The sequence below is a fragment of the Lissotriton helveticus genome, chromosome 6 (assembly GCF_964261635.1).
Source record: "Lissotriton helveticus chromosome 6, aLisHel1.1, whole genome shotgun sequence".
In the NCBI taxonomy this organism is placed as follows: domain Eukaryota; kingdom Metazoa; phylum Chordata; class Amphibia; order Caudata; family Salamandridae; genus Lissotriton; species Lissotriton helveticus.
Window position 1 is genome coordinate 1,359,715,287 of NC_136067.1, and position 22,445 is coordinate 1,359,737,731.

The 22,445-nt window shown below is 44.9% G+C and overlaps 1 protein-coding gene across 1 annotated transcript in view; it reads right to left on the reverse strand.

The window, feature by feature from the left end:
- PGBD5 (piggyBac transposable element derived 5) overlaps window positions 1-22,445 on the reverse strand; it is a 522,626-nt gene that overhangs the window by 62,822 nt on the left and 437,359 nt on the right. Inside the window, exon 5 of the mRNA XM_078649089.1 lies at window positions 19,372-19,569. Within this exon, the coding sequence (XP_078505215.1) occupies window positions 19,372-19,569 (198 nt within the window). The remainder of the gene's footprint in view (window positions 1-19,371; window positions 19,570-22,445) is intronic.

The following is a 22,445-nucleotide window of genomic DNA, read 5'->3' on the forward strand; positions in this document are numbered from 1 at the left end:
CACGATGGGGTGTGATTTGCATATAGCCAACATCAGTTGGACCTTGCGCCCATAGATGCTGCGGAACATTGGACAATCTGGGATCAAAATCTCGTAATACATAGTGACCCTTGAAGTCACGTAGGAACAATCGTATTCCCTCTGGGGAGCAGCATATAACTGCACCTAACTCTTTCAGTGTTTTAATGCCTAACAAATTCTCTGGACATGACTTCGTAAGTAACAGATCAGTAGTGCGGGACAATGGACCTACTTCTAGAGTAACTGGCTTTGATATTTCATTTACAATAGGCTTTCCTGAAAATCCAAGGGAAACATTTCTAGAGCCTGAGAGCGGAGCCCCTGGAACTTCGGCGTGACTTATAGTGGTCCTACTTGCCCCTGTATCAATCAGAAACTTTCTGTCTTTCCCTAATACTTGACTGTGAACATAGGGACCTTCTTGATCTACAGGTATCTCGATGAGAGGCAAGCCTACCTCCCTCTCTAGGCTGTTTCATGAATATGGCTGATACTCTGGATACTCGGATTGTGCATACTGGTACATCTGCTGTGTAACATGCTGTGTTGCAGCGATAGGCTGCGGTGCTGGAACTGTCTGTTGTGCATTCTGTGACTGAGAAGTCTGTGAAACTTGTTCTTGTCTAGGCAGACGTGGTCTTTCTTTAGTCTTACCAGTAGCTATATTGTGTTTCAGAACTGCACACTCGTTTATGAAATGACCTGGCTGTTTACAATAATTGCATGTCCCTTTAACGGGAACTGCAGGATGACTGGCTTGATTCGTACCCCTCTTCTGACTGTCTTGAGGAACAGATTGTGCAACTAGTACTTTCATTTTCGTGTCTTTCATACGTTTTCTTTCATGATCTTGTTCTTCTCTGATTCTATTCTGGTGGTACTGGAGCATCTGTAACATCTGGGACGGGGTATTAGCTTGCCAGGTACTTTCGACTTTCAAAACTCGATTCTTAACTTGTGGACTTGAATTCTCGACTAATTTAGTAACAAAAAGATGAGGGTATGACTCGCTACTTGTCTTGAGGCCACTGTTTATACTAAAACATTTCTCGAATCTAGAATAAAAATCACTAGTGTCTTCGTCTTGTTTCTGTTTACAGGCTGAGATTGCATCCCAGTCTTCCTTTTTAGTGGCTAATAATCTTGGCAAAACTTGTATTAACAGTTCTGGTAATTCTTTACATTTCTCTCCTAGACCGGTACCTGGTACTCGTATCTTATCTTCAGCTTCGAGGACTGCCCAATCGATCTTTTTCTCTCCCACCTCCCAATCTTTTTCCTTGAGTTTTTCATATACCCCTGCGGGCAACAAGACTTTTAACATTTTAATGATATCTGGATACGTGTATTCTCCCATACGGAGCATGTCTTTTAATTCTCGGTGGAACCCTGCTGGATCTTTATCATGACAGGGAATTAACTTTTTCATCTCTAAGAGTTCCATCTTTGTAATCGGAGTGTAAACAAACACTCGTTGCATTTCACCATCTGTTGTCCTAACTGGGTGTACTTCTCGTAACGGATTCTGTCTGTCTATGTAAAAGTGTTTACTTTCTGGAGGTGAGACATGAACAAAATGCGGGTTCAAAAACATACTATATTTGTGGCGCTGTTCTAGAATGACACTAATTAAATCGGTACCTAAACCTTTCCATTTGTACTGGAGTAACTCGTTCAGGACATCGTGTAACGGACCTGGATCAGAATGTTGATCCTCATACAATGTAATGAGGTGCTGGATCATATACATACCCGCCAGTCGTTGCTCGGCTGGGGGCATTTTCAGAAACATTTGTGCCACTATTCCGTCTGGAAAAGTGGTAGAATCAGTGATCCATCGGACTGCTGATCGGACTAGTTCTTGTTCATGCATGGTACTTAACTCGCTATAACCGATTCGTGATTTCAGAATGTGATCGGTAGCTTGAAATACTTTTTCTAGAGAACCTTGTTCTGATGCTGGATGGTGAAAAACTGGCTTGTATTCTAGACGTAAATGGCGATCTGGAAATCTAGATTTTCCTACATACGCTATTCTGTCGGGATTCTCGTCCTCTACCTCTTCAGTATCAGAGTTACTTTCTTTCTCGCTTACTCGTGTTTCTTTGCGTTGTTCATGTATCCTTATTATTTCTTTACGAATCTTCTTGTACATATTCTCTATACTACTGATGGTCTTATGCTTACCCTCGGCTATATTATCACTCCACCTTGTCAGGACTTTCATTTCGGCTCGATCTTTGGTCGGATAATCTTGTTCTCGTATTAAACAATTAATCAGAAACTTTAATAGCATGAGCTGGACTTCAACTTTTCTTTGGCACATGACGTCACTAATACTTTCTGGATCATTCCCTGTACGGATGAAACGATATATTCTGTCTAGATCTTCTTTCATATCTGGTAGGGTGACTAGATACTCGGTCACCTTTCTCACGCGTAATGAATATAAAACCATATTATCCTCGCCTGGGACTGGATCATAGCCACATTCTGTAAGGGCTTTTCTTATTTCTGCAACAGACTGATATCTGGGCGTACCCTGTGACGCTTGTGCATGTAATTCGGCTAACGTTAAACGCTTGTGTGGCGGCGGGGTTCCTGGAGGACCTCCCCCTGCGGCCCCTAAACTAGAGTCGTCTACTGATGCTCTTCGTCCTGGCAGAGTGGGAAATGGAAATGCAGGCTGGACTTGTATGGCGGGCTGGACCGGGGGTACCGTAACAGGTACTCCGGTGTCTGGAGGAGCGGGAAGTGCCTGATTTACAGGGACTGGCGGAGCGGAATTTGCATATTCTGGGACTGTGTCGTCCAAATAGGATGAGATGAAAATATCAGCTGCGGTCGGTTTGTGACGTAGCTTAGTCGGAACTAGTGGTGGCGGAAAATTACTGGATGCCTCCGGGGTCGCTTTTGGCAAGCCCTCGGCAAGAAGAGGATACATACCCTTGATGAGGGCATTCCTCTGTCTGTCTAACTGTTCTGTTTTAACTCGTTCACCTATCTCGATTAGTTCCCTTTCTTGGGCTCGTTCCAAAGATTCTCTACTTAGTTCTGACTTTCTGATTTCTTTTTCGGTTCTTTTATGAGATTCTTTGCGCCATAACTCGATGGCATCTTTCTGTGACTGTCTGGCTTTCTTTTTCCATAATGCTTCTTCTACTCTCATGATGCACTCGGCATCCCATGTACCTGATACGGGCCATCTATACTTTTCCTCTAACTCTTTGGTATACTCTACCCATAAATCTAGATATAATATGGCACTTATGCCATGCTTCTGATACATAAAATGACCTGGACTGTCCCTAGGCGGGACAGGAACTGCTGCTTCTAGCAGACCTTTTCTAGTTTTTAACTGACGTAATTTCGAGAATAAGGGCATGACTGAACTGTAATCTAGACACAATACAATACACAATGAACACGATAATTACTTCACATTCATACCACGACATTAAAATACATGAAGAACATTTTAAATAATAGTTCGAACAGAATACTACCTGGAATACGGAAAACAGAATACATGAATTTTTCTCGAGAACAGAACTGACTAGAACAGAAACTAGATGCACTGCTGAAACAGTACGAAACTTACCGGTCTCATAAAGAGACACGTCAGGACCCGCATCCACCGAAGTGGACACTTCGTTTTGGGTCTGTGTACCACCAACCCACGGACCAGAGTCAATTAGATTGACCCTGTCTAGATACTACCCCAGCAATGGTACTCACCGGGCAGCAAGAACGGAAGGCCTCGGACTGGACTGGACTGCTTCGACGCCGGACAGACGAACTTCGGACTTCTGTTACGGGTGGGCCTCCGGATACCTCGGACCTTGGACTCTCGGCTTGGGCTCTGGTCGGGACTCGCCGCGTTCCTCCACCGCCTCGTCTGGATGCTGGACCGCCACCTCCGTCTCCTCCGTGGGCCTGAGGGATACTTGAAGCAGAAATATCTGCACGTGCACGGTATGGTTCCGTCACGGCTGCAGAGGGTCAGGGGGCCGGCGTGGCTTCACCGGCGCGTGGGGAAAGGGCAAGTCCCTATTCGGGCGCCATTATGTGGTAAATAAATAAATAATACCTCTATTTTTGAATGGATAAATGAATAACAGATAGCTCAATAAATAAGAGTCAAGATTCGAGGTAGTAGGAGTTTGCAGGTTTAATACAGCATAAAGGACAGGAACAGGACAACCTGCACGGGAACAGGATGGCAGGGCCCGGCAGCTGCCGGGGCTGGATCTGGGATGAGCGCGCTAGCATTTAATAACAATACACAAGCATATATAGTAAAACAGTTGCACTACAGTACATATGATAGGCGGAGCAGTGGGTGGAGCAAAGGGTGTGACGCGTAGCAGTCGCGAAAGATAAGGGTGAAAGTGGGTGTAACAGGGCGTATACATAGACAGGTGATGCAAACGTAGCAGAATATGTCATGAATGGGGCGGAAACATGGAGGGGGCTACCTAAGGAGCCGGGACCTCTAACCTGATGGTGCGCGCAAGCTGGCAATGATGTGTTACTAGGAGAAGCTGGGGGCTACGAACTCTTGTGCTAGGAGCAGAGACTGAAGTCTGGAGAGTCAGGGCGACATGTACCTAAGCAGTATCTAGTATCTGATGTTTAGAGAACATGTTGATAGAATCCAAAAGTTATCGGGGTAAAGGCGAACAGACTCTAAGACTGGAGCATGCATTATTCTATATGTAGTGCGTGATGAAGAATATTAAATGATCATTAATACAGTATTTCTCTAACATGGAGACGTAAAGGCTAGACTATGACGGTAACTATTGATGCGATTCAGTAGCTTTAAGAATGCAGAGAAGGAGGGCTGGACTGATAACTAGAATCATAACATACTCTTGGCAGACTCGTAGGCAGAGCCAGGCTGAGCCGGGCACTGTGAGGCAGGAAGTAAGTGAAGGGTCAGGGATACAGGTGGGGGCTGTATCGCTCCTCAGCGAGGGCTTCAGGAGACAGGAGCTGAATCTGGTGTCCGGGCCCTTTTGAGGCCTAGAAACGGGGACTTTACAATGAAATAACGTGCACACTGAGAAACGTGGCAACGTAACTTTACATAGGCCTGATACTCGTAGCTTTCACGAGAACTGGAAACTGGCATACTAATGATGGACACACGTAATTGCGTCTTTAATCAAACATACAGGATACATATGCATATTTAATCATGCACACATAACATAAGATGGAGGACTCGTAGGGACACAGAACATGGCAAAATTTACTTTTCCACAGGAGTGGGGGGAGACCTTAGCGGTGACGATTTCCATGAGGAGATCCATGAAGGTGTTGTTCTTGCCTGGGGGGTAATAGAAGATGTGCAATTTGCATAACTGAGTAGTGTTGTTAAAAATGGAGAGAGCAAGATATTCGCAGGCGTCCGTGGAGTCTGCATGGAGTTCTGTGACAAGGAGGTCTGAGCAGTAGATGCATGCAATGCCTCCCCCTTTTTTTAATTGTCTATCCAGTCTACAGATGTTGTAATTTGGTGGGACCAGTAAATCAAGGTAAGGAGATGAGGATTTATTGAGCCAAGACTCGGTTAGGATAGCTATATCAGTTTTATGGCTTAGAATGAGGGCGGCGATGTCAGAGGCGTTTCTCGCAGCTCAACGGCAGTTAAGAAGGCCAGAGAATGGAGCATCGGGACAAATGTTGTGAGAAGGGGAGGATAGGGGTACTTGTGTTAAGTTGTTGCTGTTTACTCCTCTATTGCAGAGATGATGATCTGTTGGTGTTGATTGAGACAGTGGGAATTAGTTAATCGACTTTCTTGTCGGGAGGGTGGAGGGTGCCGGGGGAGGTCATGTAGGATGAGAGGAGGGCTAGGCTTTCCTCCTCCGAGAGGTAGTTGGGATGTTTGCGAAGGCATCTGCTGGCCAGCGGCATGGGTTGGAGGGTGGGTATGGTGAGCAGGGGGAGGACTGAGTTAAGTGGAGAAGTGTGGCTCACTGGTTAGAGGAGGCAGACCCGGACGCTGAGATCAGACCCTGGACCAGGGTTCAATTCCCGACGCGGCAGGGTCTTGAGCCCAAAATGTCCACGGACTCGGTAATTCTCGCTTCGGTGCCTACTCGAATCACAGGTTCACACTCTGCAACTCTGGGCAATAGCTTGCTTAATCTCCACTACGGCCCCCCCGCGGCGGGATGCCTGGCTTTCACCTTGGGGATACCCAGTAGGGGCTATCTCACAGGGAAAAACCAGGACGGGTTCCCAATGCAAAGCGCTTTGAGACCTGGCGGTGATATTGCGCTATATAAAAACCCATCCATCCATCCATCCAAGGAAGGGCTTGATGGTGGCGATACAGTGTTCAGTGAGGAGAAGGATGTTCTTCAAATCTTATAAGGATTTCTGGATTCTCTGAACTATCATGGATGCGCTGGTGTTCAGGATTTCAAAGTCTAAAGGTGTAGGTAGTACCTGCGCACAAGGGACCAGAGGGTCAGGACACGGTCTGGCTGCATGAGCGGGAGGCCAGGCGGAGGAGCTCAACCCTCCCCCAAGGCTTGGTTACTGGGAGGAGGGGAGAGAAGAGGGCTAGGCAAGCTCAGTGGGGTGGTTCCAGCTCTGTTGAGGGGAAGGTTTGGTGAGCAGAGGGTGAGGTGATTGTTAGTTGCTAAGCGAAAAGGCGAGGAGCAAGGATAGGAAGTGGGGGGCGGTGGCAATGACTGATTGACGGATGCTAGAGGTAGGGGGAGTGGAGGGAAGATCTTTAACAGCACTAAGGGATATATTGTCTTTGGATTTGAACTGATTGGGGAACACATTGGGAAACTCATTGGGAATATTAGCGCCAACCCGACTTATGGGAGGGAAAGAAGGGGTGGACGGGGAGTGGCAGCGGCATTAGTAGGTCTAGATGGAAGGCCTTTACCCTTAGGTTTAGAGAGGAGTGAACAGTCGCTGCAACAGGGCACAGTGAGGTGACGCCACACACAGGGGGTGCGTGGAGGAATTAAGTACTTATTTCTTGAGGATGGAGAAGAAGTCAGGAAATGTATTGAGATCCATGCCTGGGTGCTTGGATCATGACAATGCCGTTTTTGTAAAAGATAATGGTAAGGTCGGCTTTAAGGTTTTGGGAAGGCACAATTGTGAGTTTGGCACCATAAGGAATGTTCCTGGAATTGAGTATGCTAAGTAGGTTAAATATGGTAGTGCGCCATAGAGCTGTTTTCCTGGTATAGAAAATAAGGTAATTGGTGATGATGCCCCTGTCGGAGTTGAAGTACAGGTCTGAAATCAAAGTCTCTGGGTGTCTTCCCCGGAGGGAATGTTTAAAGGAATTAGATGCAGACTAGGAAAGATTGGGAGGGTAAGGGATGGTAAAAGAGTTGCATCCTGTTGCAATCAGGTCAGACCGAGCCATCATGGGAGGATGGGCTGGTAAGCTGTCAGGGGGGGCCAAACGATTGCAGAAGCAATGGGCAATACCTAATCGGGGAGCGGGCAGTACCGGGAGAGGATCTGAGAGGAGATAATGCCAAGAGGCTGCAACCCAGGAGGGGGTTAACGAGTTAGGTTCGCCAGGGAGGGGCTAGTAGGGGTTCCTGGAATAGAGCAGAGGGATGCTGGATGGGGACCCAAGACAACTAGGGAGGGAGGGGAGGGCACTCATAGACACATCCCGAGGCTCGGTGGCATGCGGTAGGGAGCAGGTCACGATATAGGTAGGGGCATCAGGAGTATGTAGGGCACCGAAACCAATTTACCTAAGATCAACCGGACAGAGCGAGGTCCCTTGGGTGCTGCCTTGGTGTGTAGGAGGCAGAGATCTGGCCCTGTTTAAGGCTGAAGGAGGGGGCCGCGGCTAGCAAAGAATAGTTGTAGCTGGCAAAACCCTGAGCCCAACAAAGAAAGCTTCCACTGAGGTGTTGCCATAGCTTGTGCAATGCGGAGATCTGGCCATGCTCAGGGCTGAGGGAGGTAGATCAGGCACACCAGAGGTCAGCTGATGCGAGGCAACAGGGATCCCCACAGTACAGTAGGGACAGAGGTTCAAAATTTAAGTTAGTTGACGTGATGTAAAGGTGCAGGCACAGCGTATGTACAGGTTCACTCGGGCAAGGATTAAGGTGGTCAACAGAGGGCAGCGGGAGACGGGGAGCATACAGCCTAAGCAGATGCCCGCGTTCCGTGGAATGTAGAAGCATCCCTTTGAGGCAGACTGCAGGGCCACAAAAGAGACCAAGCGGAGGCAGGTGCCCCCGGTGTATCAGTGGCCACACTCTTGTTGCGGGGCCTCACCCAGGGGGGTTGAAGAAGTTAAGCGAAGGACTCTGTCATGAGTCGAGGCTGCGAGGCATATAGGGCGAAGGAGAGAGAAAGCGCCCGCAGGAAGGCCAAATCCGAAATCCTTCCCTTCTTCTATCCTTTCCTCTTCTTTCTTTTCGTTTTCCTTTCTCTTTCCCTTCACCTTTCTTTCTTTTCCAAAGTATAGGTTGAATGTTGAAGGGGGTAAGAGTTTTATGATTAATTACAAGAAGGAAAAGAAGAGACAATGCCACATATTGCTCTCTATCAAGGTATAAACCTTGCCAAAAGCAGTCTTGTTCAGAACTCATGTGGAGGGAATCCAAAGATCAGCTATCACATGAATATTCTGATGTCTGTCGTGCATGGAGCCAGTTAACTGATATTAAATATTTAACTTTTCCATAGCTAGAGTTAATGAATTCAAAGTCATGCAGCACAGGGCTCCAGAGAATCAGGAAGAATAACTATTATTGTATACAGCATAAAGCTTGTATGTATCATAATTATATTCAGATTTCTATAAATGTTGGCCTTTAAGGAGAACAAGTGTCCTAGAGAGTTCCAGCACATCTGGATTGAAAGTTATCGAATAGTCTGATCCTATAGGGGTCAGAGGGTTAGAGTTAGATAGCTATGGAAATCTAGAAATGAAGTTGCCAACAATGACATTTTAAATTATTATGAATATAGCAAACCTTCGAAAAGACTCTAAATATTTGAGAGAGTTACTATGACAGACAAGAAATACTCTGTTAAAGTTGCCCTCTCCTGGGCAGAAACCATATTCGATTGGTGTGCTTGGTCTAGGTAGTAGTTTGACGCATTAACTAGGGATTATTATTCGTTTTAAAATTGTTTCAGCACCCAATAAGAAATAACCACCTATTTCTGGGTTGAGTTATGTTTGCAATTCTCTAATCAATTTCACGATCAAATTTCCAGGTGTACTTTCTATACAGGGAGGTGTAGCAGGTAAACTCTCCAAATCGAGCATAAACAAATTAAATCAGAAAAATTCGACTAACAAGTACAGTTAGAGTATTTATTTCTAAGACTTTGCGTTCTTTGGATTCAAATAGCTTATCACATTTAAAATGAAAATTAAAAAAAAATCAACATCAAGCTTACATTTTATTGTATCACATTTTGAAACTACCTTTTCTCTTTTCAATATTTTAAGTGCCAAATCATTTTGCTGGATATCTGTAACATTTTTTATTAGATGGGCTTCCATCTGACAGCACCAACTGTTTCCTGGGAGGTGCAACCTACAGAACGATATTACCTTGGATTCCCTGTGACTATTACCAAAAGGGACAGTAAGAGGGAGCCAGAGATGTCCAGCTCAGACAAAAAACGTGGCAGGTAAGACAGAACATTACAAAGATACTTAAGTAAATGACCAACTTCTTTTAAGCAATCACTAATCAATGTTTTGAATTTTACTTTTGACAGCAAAATTAGATTGCAGCAACAGCTAATTGCTTAAATACGAATATTGTACACACACATTCAATAGGAATCCATTTGGGACAAAAAAAAAGTTTTTTTGTGTAAAATTATTTGTATTGGCTTTCCTGTTTATGACCCCTAAAGTTTATTTAAGTAGTGTTTTATAAGCACTGACATTATTTAAATATTCCTAATTGTCAGAACTCTTCATTCTAAGCATAGAACAGCTTTATGACATTTATGCAAAGTTAAGTGGTTTCTTAATGCCAACATTGTAAAATACACATTAAATCTAGTTAAAAATGTGTTTGTCCACATCTGTGACAACTAAATATTATATGATAATGTTCTTACTGTGCTCTTCACTGTGTTCTTTTTGATTTGTTATCACTACAACATTAATTTCCAAAATCAGTTGTATTGGATTAAACAATTCTCATCTCTTGTTAAGCCTCAAGTCCGAATGGGTTGGTATTCCATAGTCCAGTAATAGTCTGATTCAGTTAAATGTAGTGTAATTGTTGCAAATTGATAGAAAACATAAACCTGAACTCAAGAAGAATATTTTGATTTATTGAATCCCAAATCGTTAAATACGTATGTTATTTCACTGTAACCTTCTTTAAAGTCATTCTCTGTCTATTTGTTTTAGAGTTTCTGGTGTCTGTCATCATCATCGTCATAATAAACAATTTGGTTTTATATTAAAACCATACAAATTTTAATTATCATTTTCAGGCACATTTGAATAACACAAAATGAGTCATATCAACCAAACATTTGATCGAATTCATGAAATACAAGAATATCTCAAACAAGCATTTGCAATGCAATTAGTCTCGCCTTTGGGACCTTATAAGTATTTTGAAATGCAGCACAATATTCTGGGTGCTGCAACATCTACTGCTGCTTTTAGGCTGATACAACTCTTTCAGCCATCTGACCCTTCATTTTAATAGATTACTGGTTTGTTTGTGGTTTTATATATATATATATATATATATTATTCAGCCTCTCGACCTAAAAACAAAGGAAAGCACACAAAACCGTGAAAGATGGGTCAGCGCTTCTCGCCCCAAGAGCAGGATGGGAAAAAAACAGTTTGCTTTATTTTACTTCTGTTCCTTGATATCAAACTTTGCCCACTAATTCTAAATACATTAGGAGGTGAGGTATAAAGGTGACAGGCAGTAAATAAAGTATCCAATGAGTGGGCCGGGGGCAATGGGACTAAATCCAACTTTCTACAAACGCATTTACCCTTTACAAAGATGGAAGGCGAAAAATGGAAAGTGATGATCACCACTTATCTACATACCAGCCTTATTGCAAAAATCATTACTAATTCTTCCCAAGTTTTGGCGTTGCATAAAGCAACACATTTAAGGGGAAAATTAAAAAGGTATTATCTTCTTCAATAAGCAGTGGAAATAGCAGCGCAACATGGACACTTCGGAGGAGGGGTGGGAGGGATAAGGGCTTGGGGTTGTGTTTGAGTGCTACAAAAAATAATGATGACAATATTTTTCCTTTGGAGACAACTGTCTACGCAAGAGGGGGTTTGTAGGGATTTAGAACATTTCAGATAACTAAAACAATATTCAAAATATAATTGTCAACACCGACTGCAAAAATATGACAACAAATCTAACAACCAATGGAGACCTCGTGAATCTCTCTTTTGAAGGTGGTACATAATTAACAAAAAAACAAACACAATTTAGATTAAAAAATCCCACAGACTGCATGGTTGGGGGTTTACGTGAGTATTTTGTTGCAATGCGTGATCCATTTAATTTGAGGACAGATCATGCAAGCTTTACAGACCATACACCTCTGATGCTTAAATTTGTTTATCTAAAGTTCTCCCAACTCTCTTAACCATAGATGGGACTGTGTGAATGGCTGTCATTTACTACAAAGAGTTGTCTAAAAATACAGGACTCCCTGGTTCAGCCCTCAAAAGACCCTGTGACCCGAGTGATGTTGTTTAAGTTACACCAGTTGCAGGGCTTGCAGTGGGGGATCCCAATACTTACTCCCTAGTTGGCCGCATTCCCCTTTCAGTGGTTTATCCAAAAGCAAGATTATGGGGCTCTAAACTTTTTCCAAACTTACCACCAAAACATGCTTGGCCAATGCTAAATCAGCCTGTTGTCGTTTTTTTACTCTCGGAACGCAGGCAGAAATCCAGCAACATGGTCTCCGGGAATCACTGCTGGGAGCAGCAACAGCACAAGGAATGTGATGGGAGGCATGGCACATTCCTGGAGGAGCTAGGCCCTGTTGAGGAACTAGACCCACCTCCTGCGAAAGGAGCCCTAACCAAGCCCAACCTGCAGAGCGAGGCTGCCAGAGTAAACAAGGAAATGTTTACACCATGATTATAGAAGGCAGTCCAGCTTGTTCAAGCTACGCACGCCGCAGAGTAACTATGTTAAAATGACACCTTTTAAGAAAAACTACCTAATTCTCTTCCCTGAACATCCTAAGAAGAAACTGAGAGGTTGTTCATCCGCTGTTAGGGGTCAGGAGGAGGATAAGGAGGGGCGGGAGGGAAGACACAATAAAATACGGCGCCGGAGCGGAAAACAAGCAGGAAAGAAATAAAAACAAGCGCAAGGGCAACATTAAAGAATTTAAAAACACATCATTTAAAGTGCTGGTGCAGACAAAATAAACCTCTAAAATAGCAGATCTAATGAACACATTCAAATACACATAAGCACTATAATCAACAATAGGACACTGTTTTGTAAAAAAAAAAAAAAGAACAATTGATTAGAAACAACTTCAAAATGTATTGAAACTATAGAAAAACTGTTGACGTGGCGTTTCGGTGAAAGATCAACTATTCGTCACCTTCTTCAGGACAAGCATTAAACAATTTAAAATCATCACTTCGAAATTGGCACAATACGGAAAAATATGTTACATCAATTGGATCAAGGAGTAACATTTCATAAACCAATATATAACCGCTTCTTTCCAAAGGATTAATAATTGCGGATAACATTTTTAAATAATGAGTCTACCCAATGTTCAGACATTTACTAGTGGCCCCGGGGCGGCTAATGCTCATCCACCTGGGTGTCCCTTATATAATGGAAAGACCTGAAATGTCTATGTTGCCATTGATAAACCGGACTACAACTCGTATTCAGTCGCCTCAATTGTTTGAATATTATCATAAATGAAAAGTAGAACTCGTTAATACTGTGACCATCTGTATCACAGCGCACTCTTCCGGAATCTGTTAAGGAGGTCTGTTTAGTAGTCTCTTCAATCATTTGTGTAAGCTTTGGTGATGGCGGATCCATTTTAATAAATTCTAGACAGTGATAGTGTGTTTGGATTTTTAATGTAAGTTTGCTGGTTCATTTTTTGGGACTTTTTAGGTCAAATGTTCAAGACGTTTTGTATATACTTTAGTATATACTTATCTATAGACTTATTGGTGGGCTTACAGCCTGCACACTGTTTTTATTTGTCTGTTTCCGTGTCCTTTAAAAATTCTTGCTTGCTAGTGGTCAATCCTTCCTCTTGTCCCTCCTTTTTGTCCTTCATTTCCTCCAACTTGGGGCTTTGACCTAGTACAGTATCCTTAAGCTATTAGGAGAGTATTTATTCCTGCTCAAAAGACCTCTTCTCCACAAAGATCTGCAAGTTCCACTTGTCAACTACTTCCAAACTACTTGTTTTGCTTCTTCCCGTGCTGCCTGATTACCAAAGGGCTCAACCGCTGCTCGTACCGGGTGTACCTGGGTCAGTTTCATGCACCGATTGAGCACGCACTCCACCGTTCCTCCGGGGCACAAGCATGGACCTCCTTGCAGGCTCCAGTGTTCTTTGTGCTCTCTCTGGTGCCCCCGGGGTCATCGCAGGCACCCACATCCATTTGCCTTTGTGGTGTAGAGGGATTCTCGAGACCGAGATCTTCGCGCATGTCTACGTTTACAGATTAATTTGCCGTGTGATATGTATTACGGTGTGTATGGAATGATCTACCAAATGATTCTAGGGAGGTTTGACATGTTTTCAGTTTATATATCAATGGCCTAGTAGATTCTCTTCTGGTTGAAAAGGACTTAGACGCACCCAAGTTAGCCTCCCGACTGATCCCGGCAATGATGTTTGCCGATGATACGTTACTAGTATCCAAATCACCCATTGGGCTACAGAGGATTCTTAATAAATTTGAAATTTTCTGCAGAGAAAGAGGGTTAGAAATTAACCTGCAGAAAACCAAATGTATGGTGTTTAATAGTTCCAAGAGCACACAGCCCAATCCCCTACTATATGGCAAACCCCTTGAAAGAGTTTTCTCTTTTATTTACCTGGGGATTACCATCACAGATAAAATGGATTGGGGGGCACACATTTAAAAATCATCCCTAAAACTGGCACAATCATCAGGTGGAATTATGAAGGTCTTCTGCAAGTCCACTCTGAAACCAATTAGCCCAGCTATAGAAATTTACAAGGGGCAAGCCCGGGGAGGGGTATTATACGGGGCTGAATTATGGGGCCATTCTGGTCCCGAGAATTTACCACAGGTAGAGAACAACTTTTTAAGGCACGTGTTGAATCTCCCACAGAGCACCCCGTTAACTCCTCTCCGATTAGGGGCTTATGGCAATATCAGAAGTACTGAATCTTAAACCTTTAATGTATTGGCGCCGTTTGTGGGTAACCCCAGAACTTTCATCTTATAGAGAAGAACTTTTAGAGGTAATGAATCTCCGGGGGGCTGCTAATTTGCAGTGGCTAGCTTACATCAAACACACGTTTATCAGCATGGGGTTAAAGGAATTCTGGGTTGACCCGAGCTTGCCTGCTCCTCATTATCTAGGAAACAACTGAAGATTCATTTTGAGGAGCATAAAATGGACCATCTTCATAGCTGCCCACGAATAGGCAAGTTAACCTCAGCATTCCTAGAGATAAAAGACAGGCTCTTATTTGAGCCGGCCCTAGATGTCATTAAGCCAGCCGCGGCGAGAAAACTTTGCCTTCAGTATAGGTATGGGGTGTTGCCACTTCGCTGTTTCACTCACAAATGGAAGGGTTCCCAAGCCTTGAATTGTCCGGCTTGTGATTACCCTAATGAGACAGTACTTCACGTGTTCTTTAGCTGCCCTGGCTACTACAAAGCAAGAAAACGTTGGCTGGTGCAGATTTGCAGGAACCTTGGAACTAGACACTGTGTGGAAGCGTTCAGAATTCTCAGCATGATACTAGTATCCCTATAGTTTTCTCAGTCGCAGGCTTTTTATTTTCCATGTGGTGCACTTGTAGGTTTTTTCTTAAATCTCATCAACAGATGATAGAAGCCCCCGCAATAGTATCTTAACTACTCCATTCTTTGATAAGTTGGGTAGTTTACCTTTCCAGGGTTACTCATTTGCTGTTTTAAACTCCTAGTTTCATTTTTTTTTTGGGGGGGACAAAATTCAGTTTAAGGACCGTTCCGATATTTGTAATATAAGATTGTGGTCATCTTTTTATGAACTTTCTTAGAATAGACTTATATATTTATTTATTACTTGCGCTATGTACTTTCCATAGATGCATTCTTGTCTACAGTTTAGTACAACCCTCTGAGATATGATCAGTTGTCCTCCATTTCAGGGCATAGAACAATGAAATAGGCTTGTGAATTTTTGTATTTTTATTGTATGGTAATGTATATATTGATATCCATTTAATCCTCATTTTTATAACAATGTGTAAATGCAGTATGAGTGTATTATTCTATTTTGTTTGTTTTTAAAATTCACTTGTATGTATTTTGATTGTACTTTTGAGGTCAAATTGACCGAAATAAAGTTTGATGATGATGATGATGATGTTTTGACATGTTGGCTTACAGAACAGGCTCGGCAAACACGATGATAGATGTCATGTTGGTTGAAATTGTGCATTTGGAATGAGCCCGCACTTTTACTCATATAGAACTGGTTACATTGTTTTTGTAAGGATTTTACACATTGAGACATCCTCGTTATTACTATTTTTAGAGCTCAAGATTTGGGGACAAAATAGGATCCCTCAGATGCATGGACTGCCTTATTGACGTCGCGCAAGATACTGAATCACTTTGAGGGTTGGAAATATCACCAAAAAAGAAGTGGGTGTCCAGATTGTGTGTGGGAGGTGAGTACTAGAGAGTGGGCAGCCTATTTTTATGGTCTGCTAACTAGTGGTTGTTCTTACTTTAGAGAGGTCTTTATCAAAAAAGACATAGGTATTTATTGAGTTCCCACAAATTCACGGTTTGGAGTTACATAGGAGGATACTGTAGTCACTCTTCCGTCACCACTTGAATGCACCTTATATACGTTTGCCTGAGTTTCACTAGTCATGGTCACGAGATAGGCTTCATGTGACTCACTATATTGTGATAATGGCTTTTCACATGGAGGTAAAAGCAGCGGTCTTGGAATGATATTTAGGTTCAATGTCACTTGCTTGTCACTCTTATTTTCCTCCATTACCGCATTAGGTATTTGGGATCCTTTGATCTCATGATATTATTCGTTGTTCATGGTATTGGGCATTTCTATTGGCTCATGCCCTGCATTGCCCACCCTGTGCATGCTAATACACATCTACTTGGAGTTGTTTTCCACTTCTGACACGGGAAGATTTCAGAATAATATTATTGACACCTAAATTCTGGCCTGTGTTTTGTTTGTATTTATGCAGCCTAGCGACGAAACACGTGTTAGCTGTCTGAAGCAAGACCAAAAGAATAAAGAAAGAAAATAAGAATTGAAATAACTTGTGTATAATTTGTGCTTACATCGTGCACTTAACGAATTGTTGAAGCAGCTCTCCACTAGACCCCAGAGGGTAAGCGGAACAGATGCAGGCCAAAGAACACATGGAGGCGAACTGTGGAAACAGAAATTAAGACTCTGAATCACAGGTGGGGAAATGTACAGACATGTGCCCAAGACAGACAGAAGTGAAGATCCTTCGTTGTTGCTCTACATGTCAGTCAGCATAAAGGACAGTAAGAAAGTATTAGATATTCAGTCACCATCATAGGCACTGTGGTGGAGATATGTACTGATAGGTCTCCCTTAGCTTTGCCGAAAGGCAGGCAGATGATAGGTGGTATAACTGAATATGTGGAGGCTGTCTATGGCCCACATTTCCTGAAAACAGAGGATAGGATACCCTCTTGCAGCCAGCCTTTGGTGTTTTTTTTGCTTTTAAGAACAGCCACATTCCAGTAAATGAAGGAAAAATTAAAAGCAGGGTGTTCTCATATACTGGATCCCTTGCTAGGGGCCAAGATACCACTGACCTCCATACATTTATTCATTCTATTCGAAGGCTAACAAAAGGCCCCTCGGGGAGCCTCAAAGCGCTCAGTGTGCATGGGGTGAATGTACTGGAACGTATATTAATTGGGCCTGTCTGACACCATGACAACCTCAGAGGATAAGGCTCAATTACTCAAGTCCAACTGCTCCACACTACATCCCAACTAGATACCTACTCAATGTCCCCAAGACTCAGAACTAAACATACTTTGAAAATGCTGACATGCTGCTAGATCCTTCAGGGTCCAAGGCCCTCAACTCTGGGACACTTTCAACCCTCACCTAAGAGCTGAACTAAAATACATGTACTTCAGGAATTGTGCTAGCAATAAATATAGTCCCTCTCAACCCTGTACATGGCAGATAATCAACTAGAAACTAAGAGCTTCATTCATGCGGAATTAACATAGGGCAGTGTTGTAATCCTTCTGGCTGTGCTGCCCTACGCCAATGTGAACGCGCAGGAAGGCACTGTATTTATGAGGTAAGGTGCACTCCTGTCCTTTCCCCTTGTGCTGGCGCACAATTTGCTGTGTAGTACCAAAGTAAACACCCTTGCACCATGGTGCAAGTGTTCCTGCATTACAGGCAGGATTGTTTTTGTGCAGGAAGGGGAACCTTCCTGCACAAAAACAACCCAGAGAGGTGTTTTCTTCTTTCTATGTGCGCTGCAGAATGATAAAATTAGGAGAAATAAAAATATTTCTCCCCATTATGCCTGCTCTGTGGAGACGTAAGGTTTTGGTGCTGGCCTCGGTTTACGAGAGTAAGTAAATCTGGGGCAACGTCAAAATCTATGGGTATTGCATGGGAAAACCTACTGTAACGCCTTCTTGATGCAGAGTAAGGCAAGGCAGCGACTTGCACAGTTTTGTCTTACTCCATATCTATGATGTCGTGCAAACCCATGCAGAGTGGCTTTGCGGCGCGTCATAGATATGATTGAGAGGCTTGCTATGCAGGAGCAACAAAAAAAAGGTGATGCTCCGGCGGCGAAAGCCCCTCATGAATAATCCCCAAAATGTTGTATTTTTTCAACCAGTACAAAAACATTTTTTCCATTGCGTAAACTCTTCCCTCTCACTTTTCCTTTCACACCATGCAGCAGCACTTCATCCAGCCTTTTTACAGAAGGAAATATAAATGCACTTCTAAGCTGGGAAACAAACTGCCAAGTGTTTGTGTTCGCCACGTTATACATACCAATTACCCTTGAACTCCCACTTTCCCACCCCTGCTCATACTAACTGTGGATGTAAATAATCCGCAGTCTTTGCATTTGTAAGGCTCATCTGCAAGAGAAGTTTCCCCATCAGATCATTTTTTTCAAATTAAGTTCCACTCCCTCTCATGATTCTTTCTTGGTCACAATCTTTTTTTGTATGATTAACCCCTTGCATGCTCGTGACGGAACCATTCCGTCACGAGCCACGGTGGTGCTGTGCTGGTGACGGAATGGTTCCATTACGGGCCGGACGCCGCGCAGGCGCGGCGCTGATTTCGCGCCTGCGCTGAGGGTTCTATTAGGTGGGCGGGGCCGTGACGGAACCATTCCGTCACAAGCACAGCGCCAGCGTGGCTCGTGACGGAGTGGTTCCGTCACGAGCATGGCGGCACCGCGCGGCCCCCCTCCCCCCTAGCGCCGCGGTGGAATTACCGCCGCGGCCAAGGGGTTAAAAGCATTTACAATACACAAAAATGAAAAAAATATATATATGTGTGTTGTTTCACTTTATTTTTAAGGAACTGACCTGGGATTCTGCTGAAGAGGTTGTTTCAGATGCGCGCCCTGGCAATGGATAGTGCTCCCAATGTACAGGTTTAGCCTCAAATCTTGTACCAGTTGTCTAACTTTTGGGGATCTTAATCTGCAGCTCGGTTGATATTTGTTATATTGATATTTTACCTCTGTGTCATCGTCGTCTCAGTTCTTACCATACGGGGAGGCGCATCCCCCACTACCGCTAACAGACCTTTTTAAGCTTTACTTCAGAAGAACACCAAACATTTCATTTTTAGCCTTTCTACCATCTTTACAAAGCAGGCACCAGCACTTTCCTACAGCCTTCCTCATCCTCCCTTCAGTGGACCTGGTTTGTGCTGTTTCGTTTTGAAACGGCACCTGTATGGTGAGAATATTAATCAAGTAAGCGTTTTTCGAATTAATATCCTTACTTGCAAGCGTGTTGCACTGCTTAAGCTACAAAACGTACATGAGGTTAATATGTTGTGAGGAAGTGTAAATTACTTCTTTCAGCCCACCTACCTTTCTTAGTTGGTGAGAAGGCATTAGTCAAAAAGCGGAAATGGCCCTTGTTGTACCAGCAGATTAGAGACATATCTCCTTTCATCTTAATTGCGTATTGCCCGCGTGACTGGGGGACATCCGGGTTATTCAGCATGGACAGAGGTAGACCAGTGCAGTCACTCTTCCTGGAGCTCAGCAATCCGCAGCAGTAAATCTCTGTGATGAGGAAAGACACATTTCAGAGTGTTACAGAGAAAGTCATTGGCGCATAAGCAACAATAAAAAACAACATCCTGCTTTTATATAGAGCGTCACATTGCTTTATAGGTTTTATGGGTGCATTTTGTCCTTATAACCGATTTAATGGTCCTCAATTTATCTTTCTAGATCTGAAGGGTGCACAGGTATCACTGCTGACCCATCTCGCTGACAAGTACCACCCTGGGAGGCAGGCAGAAAGGTTCATTTGTGGGAAATACCTACTACAGATATAGTTAGGATGATAGGTTTACCTTACCTGTGGTGTACTGGTGTGCAGTGGCGGCTCCTCTGCTAAGGCGGAGGAGCGTCGCCCCACTGCCTTCCAGCAGGAAAAGAAAGGAGAAAATATCACTTTATTTTGTCCTGCTGCGGCAGCTTGTGTGAGGGGGCGGGCAGGGCTGAAGAGCAGGGGAGGAGGGTACAAACCTCCTAAGTGCACAATGACTGTTTGGTCATCCCTCTCGGGCAGCCCAAAACAGTCATGCTCACTTTCTCTGTTCACCATGCAGACTGCACCACCCGCGAGTCGTGCCGGTCGCCACTCTGCTGGTGTGAGCATTTCCAGTGTTCTGATGGTACTTGTGAGATAGGGCACCTTCCCCACGTTTAAAAAAAAAAAAAGTTAGTTACATAGGGTCTAACTTTCTGCTCTCAGCAAAGTGAAGGATAGAGACAGCACATAGTGGAAACAGAAAGCTGCCTTCCTGGTACACACTGCCTATTTTCTCTCCTGGTGGACCGCTGACTAAACAAGCATTGGAAAAAGCCAATAGGTCTCGCCTTTGGGACCTATTAACTCTGCCAATGCTTTTTGGAGATGATGTGCAGCATCCAAAAAAGTAGTTCCCTACAGGTGAACAATGAGGATACAAGCCAGCCAATTAAAAGGGTGGCTAGGAAGCTATGTGCGCGCTTGACTCTTCACATGCTAGGCACAGCAAAGCAGGTCATTGCATTGCACGGGAAAAAGGCCTTAACTCCTCCGTCATTGGTGTGGTTCACCCGTCTCTGGCATGTAATGGCAATGGAGCTTCTCTCCAGCCGTCTAGCACACACTAACACTAAATGCACGCGGGTCTGGCAACTATTAGTGCTGCACCTCTCTAAACTGGAGCACGCGCGATTCCAGACTTATTAGGATTTGGTGGGACAGGCCGGAAACCCTCCTTTCCCCCCACCCCCTTCCAGAGGCCATCAGGGGGCGGGCATGACAGGTGTAAAGTCGGGCCCTAGGCCCTCATGCTAGAAATAACTGCTGACAAGGACATACTGCTTACTGCGTGCAACTGGCCACGAGCAAGTGCGCTCGGCCACTTTTATTAGATCAGCGTCACCTGACCGGTGACGTCTGTGGTGGGTGGGTGTACAGTGTAATACATACACTTGCCACACTAGACCGCTGACTTCAGGTCACTACAACAGGGACGCACACAACAAATGCATCATGTTCGAGCACCCCTGGAGAACACACCTGCTGCTCTGATCTTTCGCTCTCCGTCTGGTTGAACTCTGCAGGTCCACTTGCGTGCAAGTGAGATAGCTCAGCGGTTTATGCCCCTGGTGCTAAGATCGCTTTGTAACAGCAGACACACTACGCTACACCATAGCTTAAACACATCATTCTCACCCAAGTTCTCAAAACTTGAAGCATCAGCCCTCGAGAAGCAGGATCACTCCCTCCCTGCAGCTCAGTCTATCCTGGGCCTGGGAGGCTGCCTCGGTGGCTAGTCAGACTTCAGCACTAGTGAGACAGCTCAGCGGCTCAAAGCGCCTGTGGCAGAGATCGGAGTATGCTGCCTCGGTGGATGTAGCGCCTCTTACAGTTCTGTGTGTATGAGGCGCTTAGTCACAGGCTCCACCAGTATTGAGACAGCTCAGCGGCTCAAAGTGCCAGTGGCAGAGATCAGAGTGTACCTTGGAGTAAGAGAGCTGCTTGGGCACAGCAGCCTGCCGGGAGATGGGCGTAACCAGCAGGGAAGTGTATCCTACGGGCCACATGTCAGATAGTAATAAGACAGCTCCTCGGGAGGGGCGTGGCTTTGGCGTCGATGGAGGAGGCCGCCTGAGCACTGGGCTCCGTGATCGAGCCCGTAATTATCCTGACTGAGAACCATTAAAGCTCCCGTTTCCCTTCCAAAGATCGGCGGGAACAGACTCCTGCGACGTGGCTGCGGGACACCCTCTGCCCGACCTTGCAGACGAGAGAAACGAGCTCTGCGAGCAGCCCGGGGTGCCGAGAACGAATCGACAAAATGGCGCCCGCGCCGTCCCTGTAACTCCGAGACCACCGAGATCTCTGGATTCCCTGGCAGACCCTACATAATACCGGATATAACGGCAAACCCGGGTGAAACACCCTACCTGGCGGCTGCCGAGAAGTAGTACTGAGCGCAGGAGATAGCAGAGACCGCCCAGCCGGACCGCGAGCGGCGCTGCTGAACAGCGGACCCCTGAGCTGAGGGAGGCCTTCCGCTGCCGGAGCCAGTTGAGGGCGGCGGCCTCATATTTTGCACGGGTGCGCCTGGACTTCCCGCGGCCGCGCTCTGGGCTCTTTCTGGGGCAGAAGCTGCATTCCGTTTGACACGAAAATGGAGAAGATAGCGGATCGCTTCCCACCCCCTCCCCCCACGGCGGCCATCGGGATTGCGGTGAGCGGCCCCTCGGTCGGGCTGGACAACGACCGTGCTGGGGCCGGATCCTGGCTGCAGGGGTGAACGAGGGACCGGGAGAGTGTCCGAGAGGTCCCTGCTACATGCTGGACGACCCTTGAGGGAGGTAAAGTGGACAACGCCCTGCCGCATTGAGAAGCGCTTGTCGGCGGGAGGCCCGGG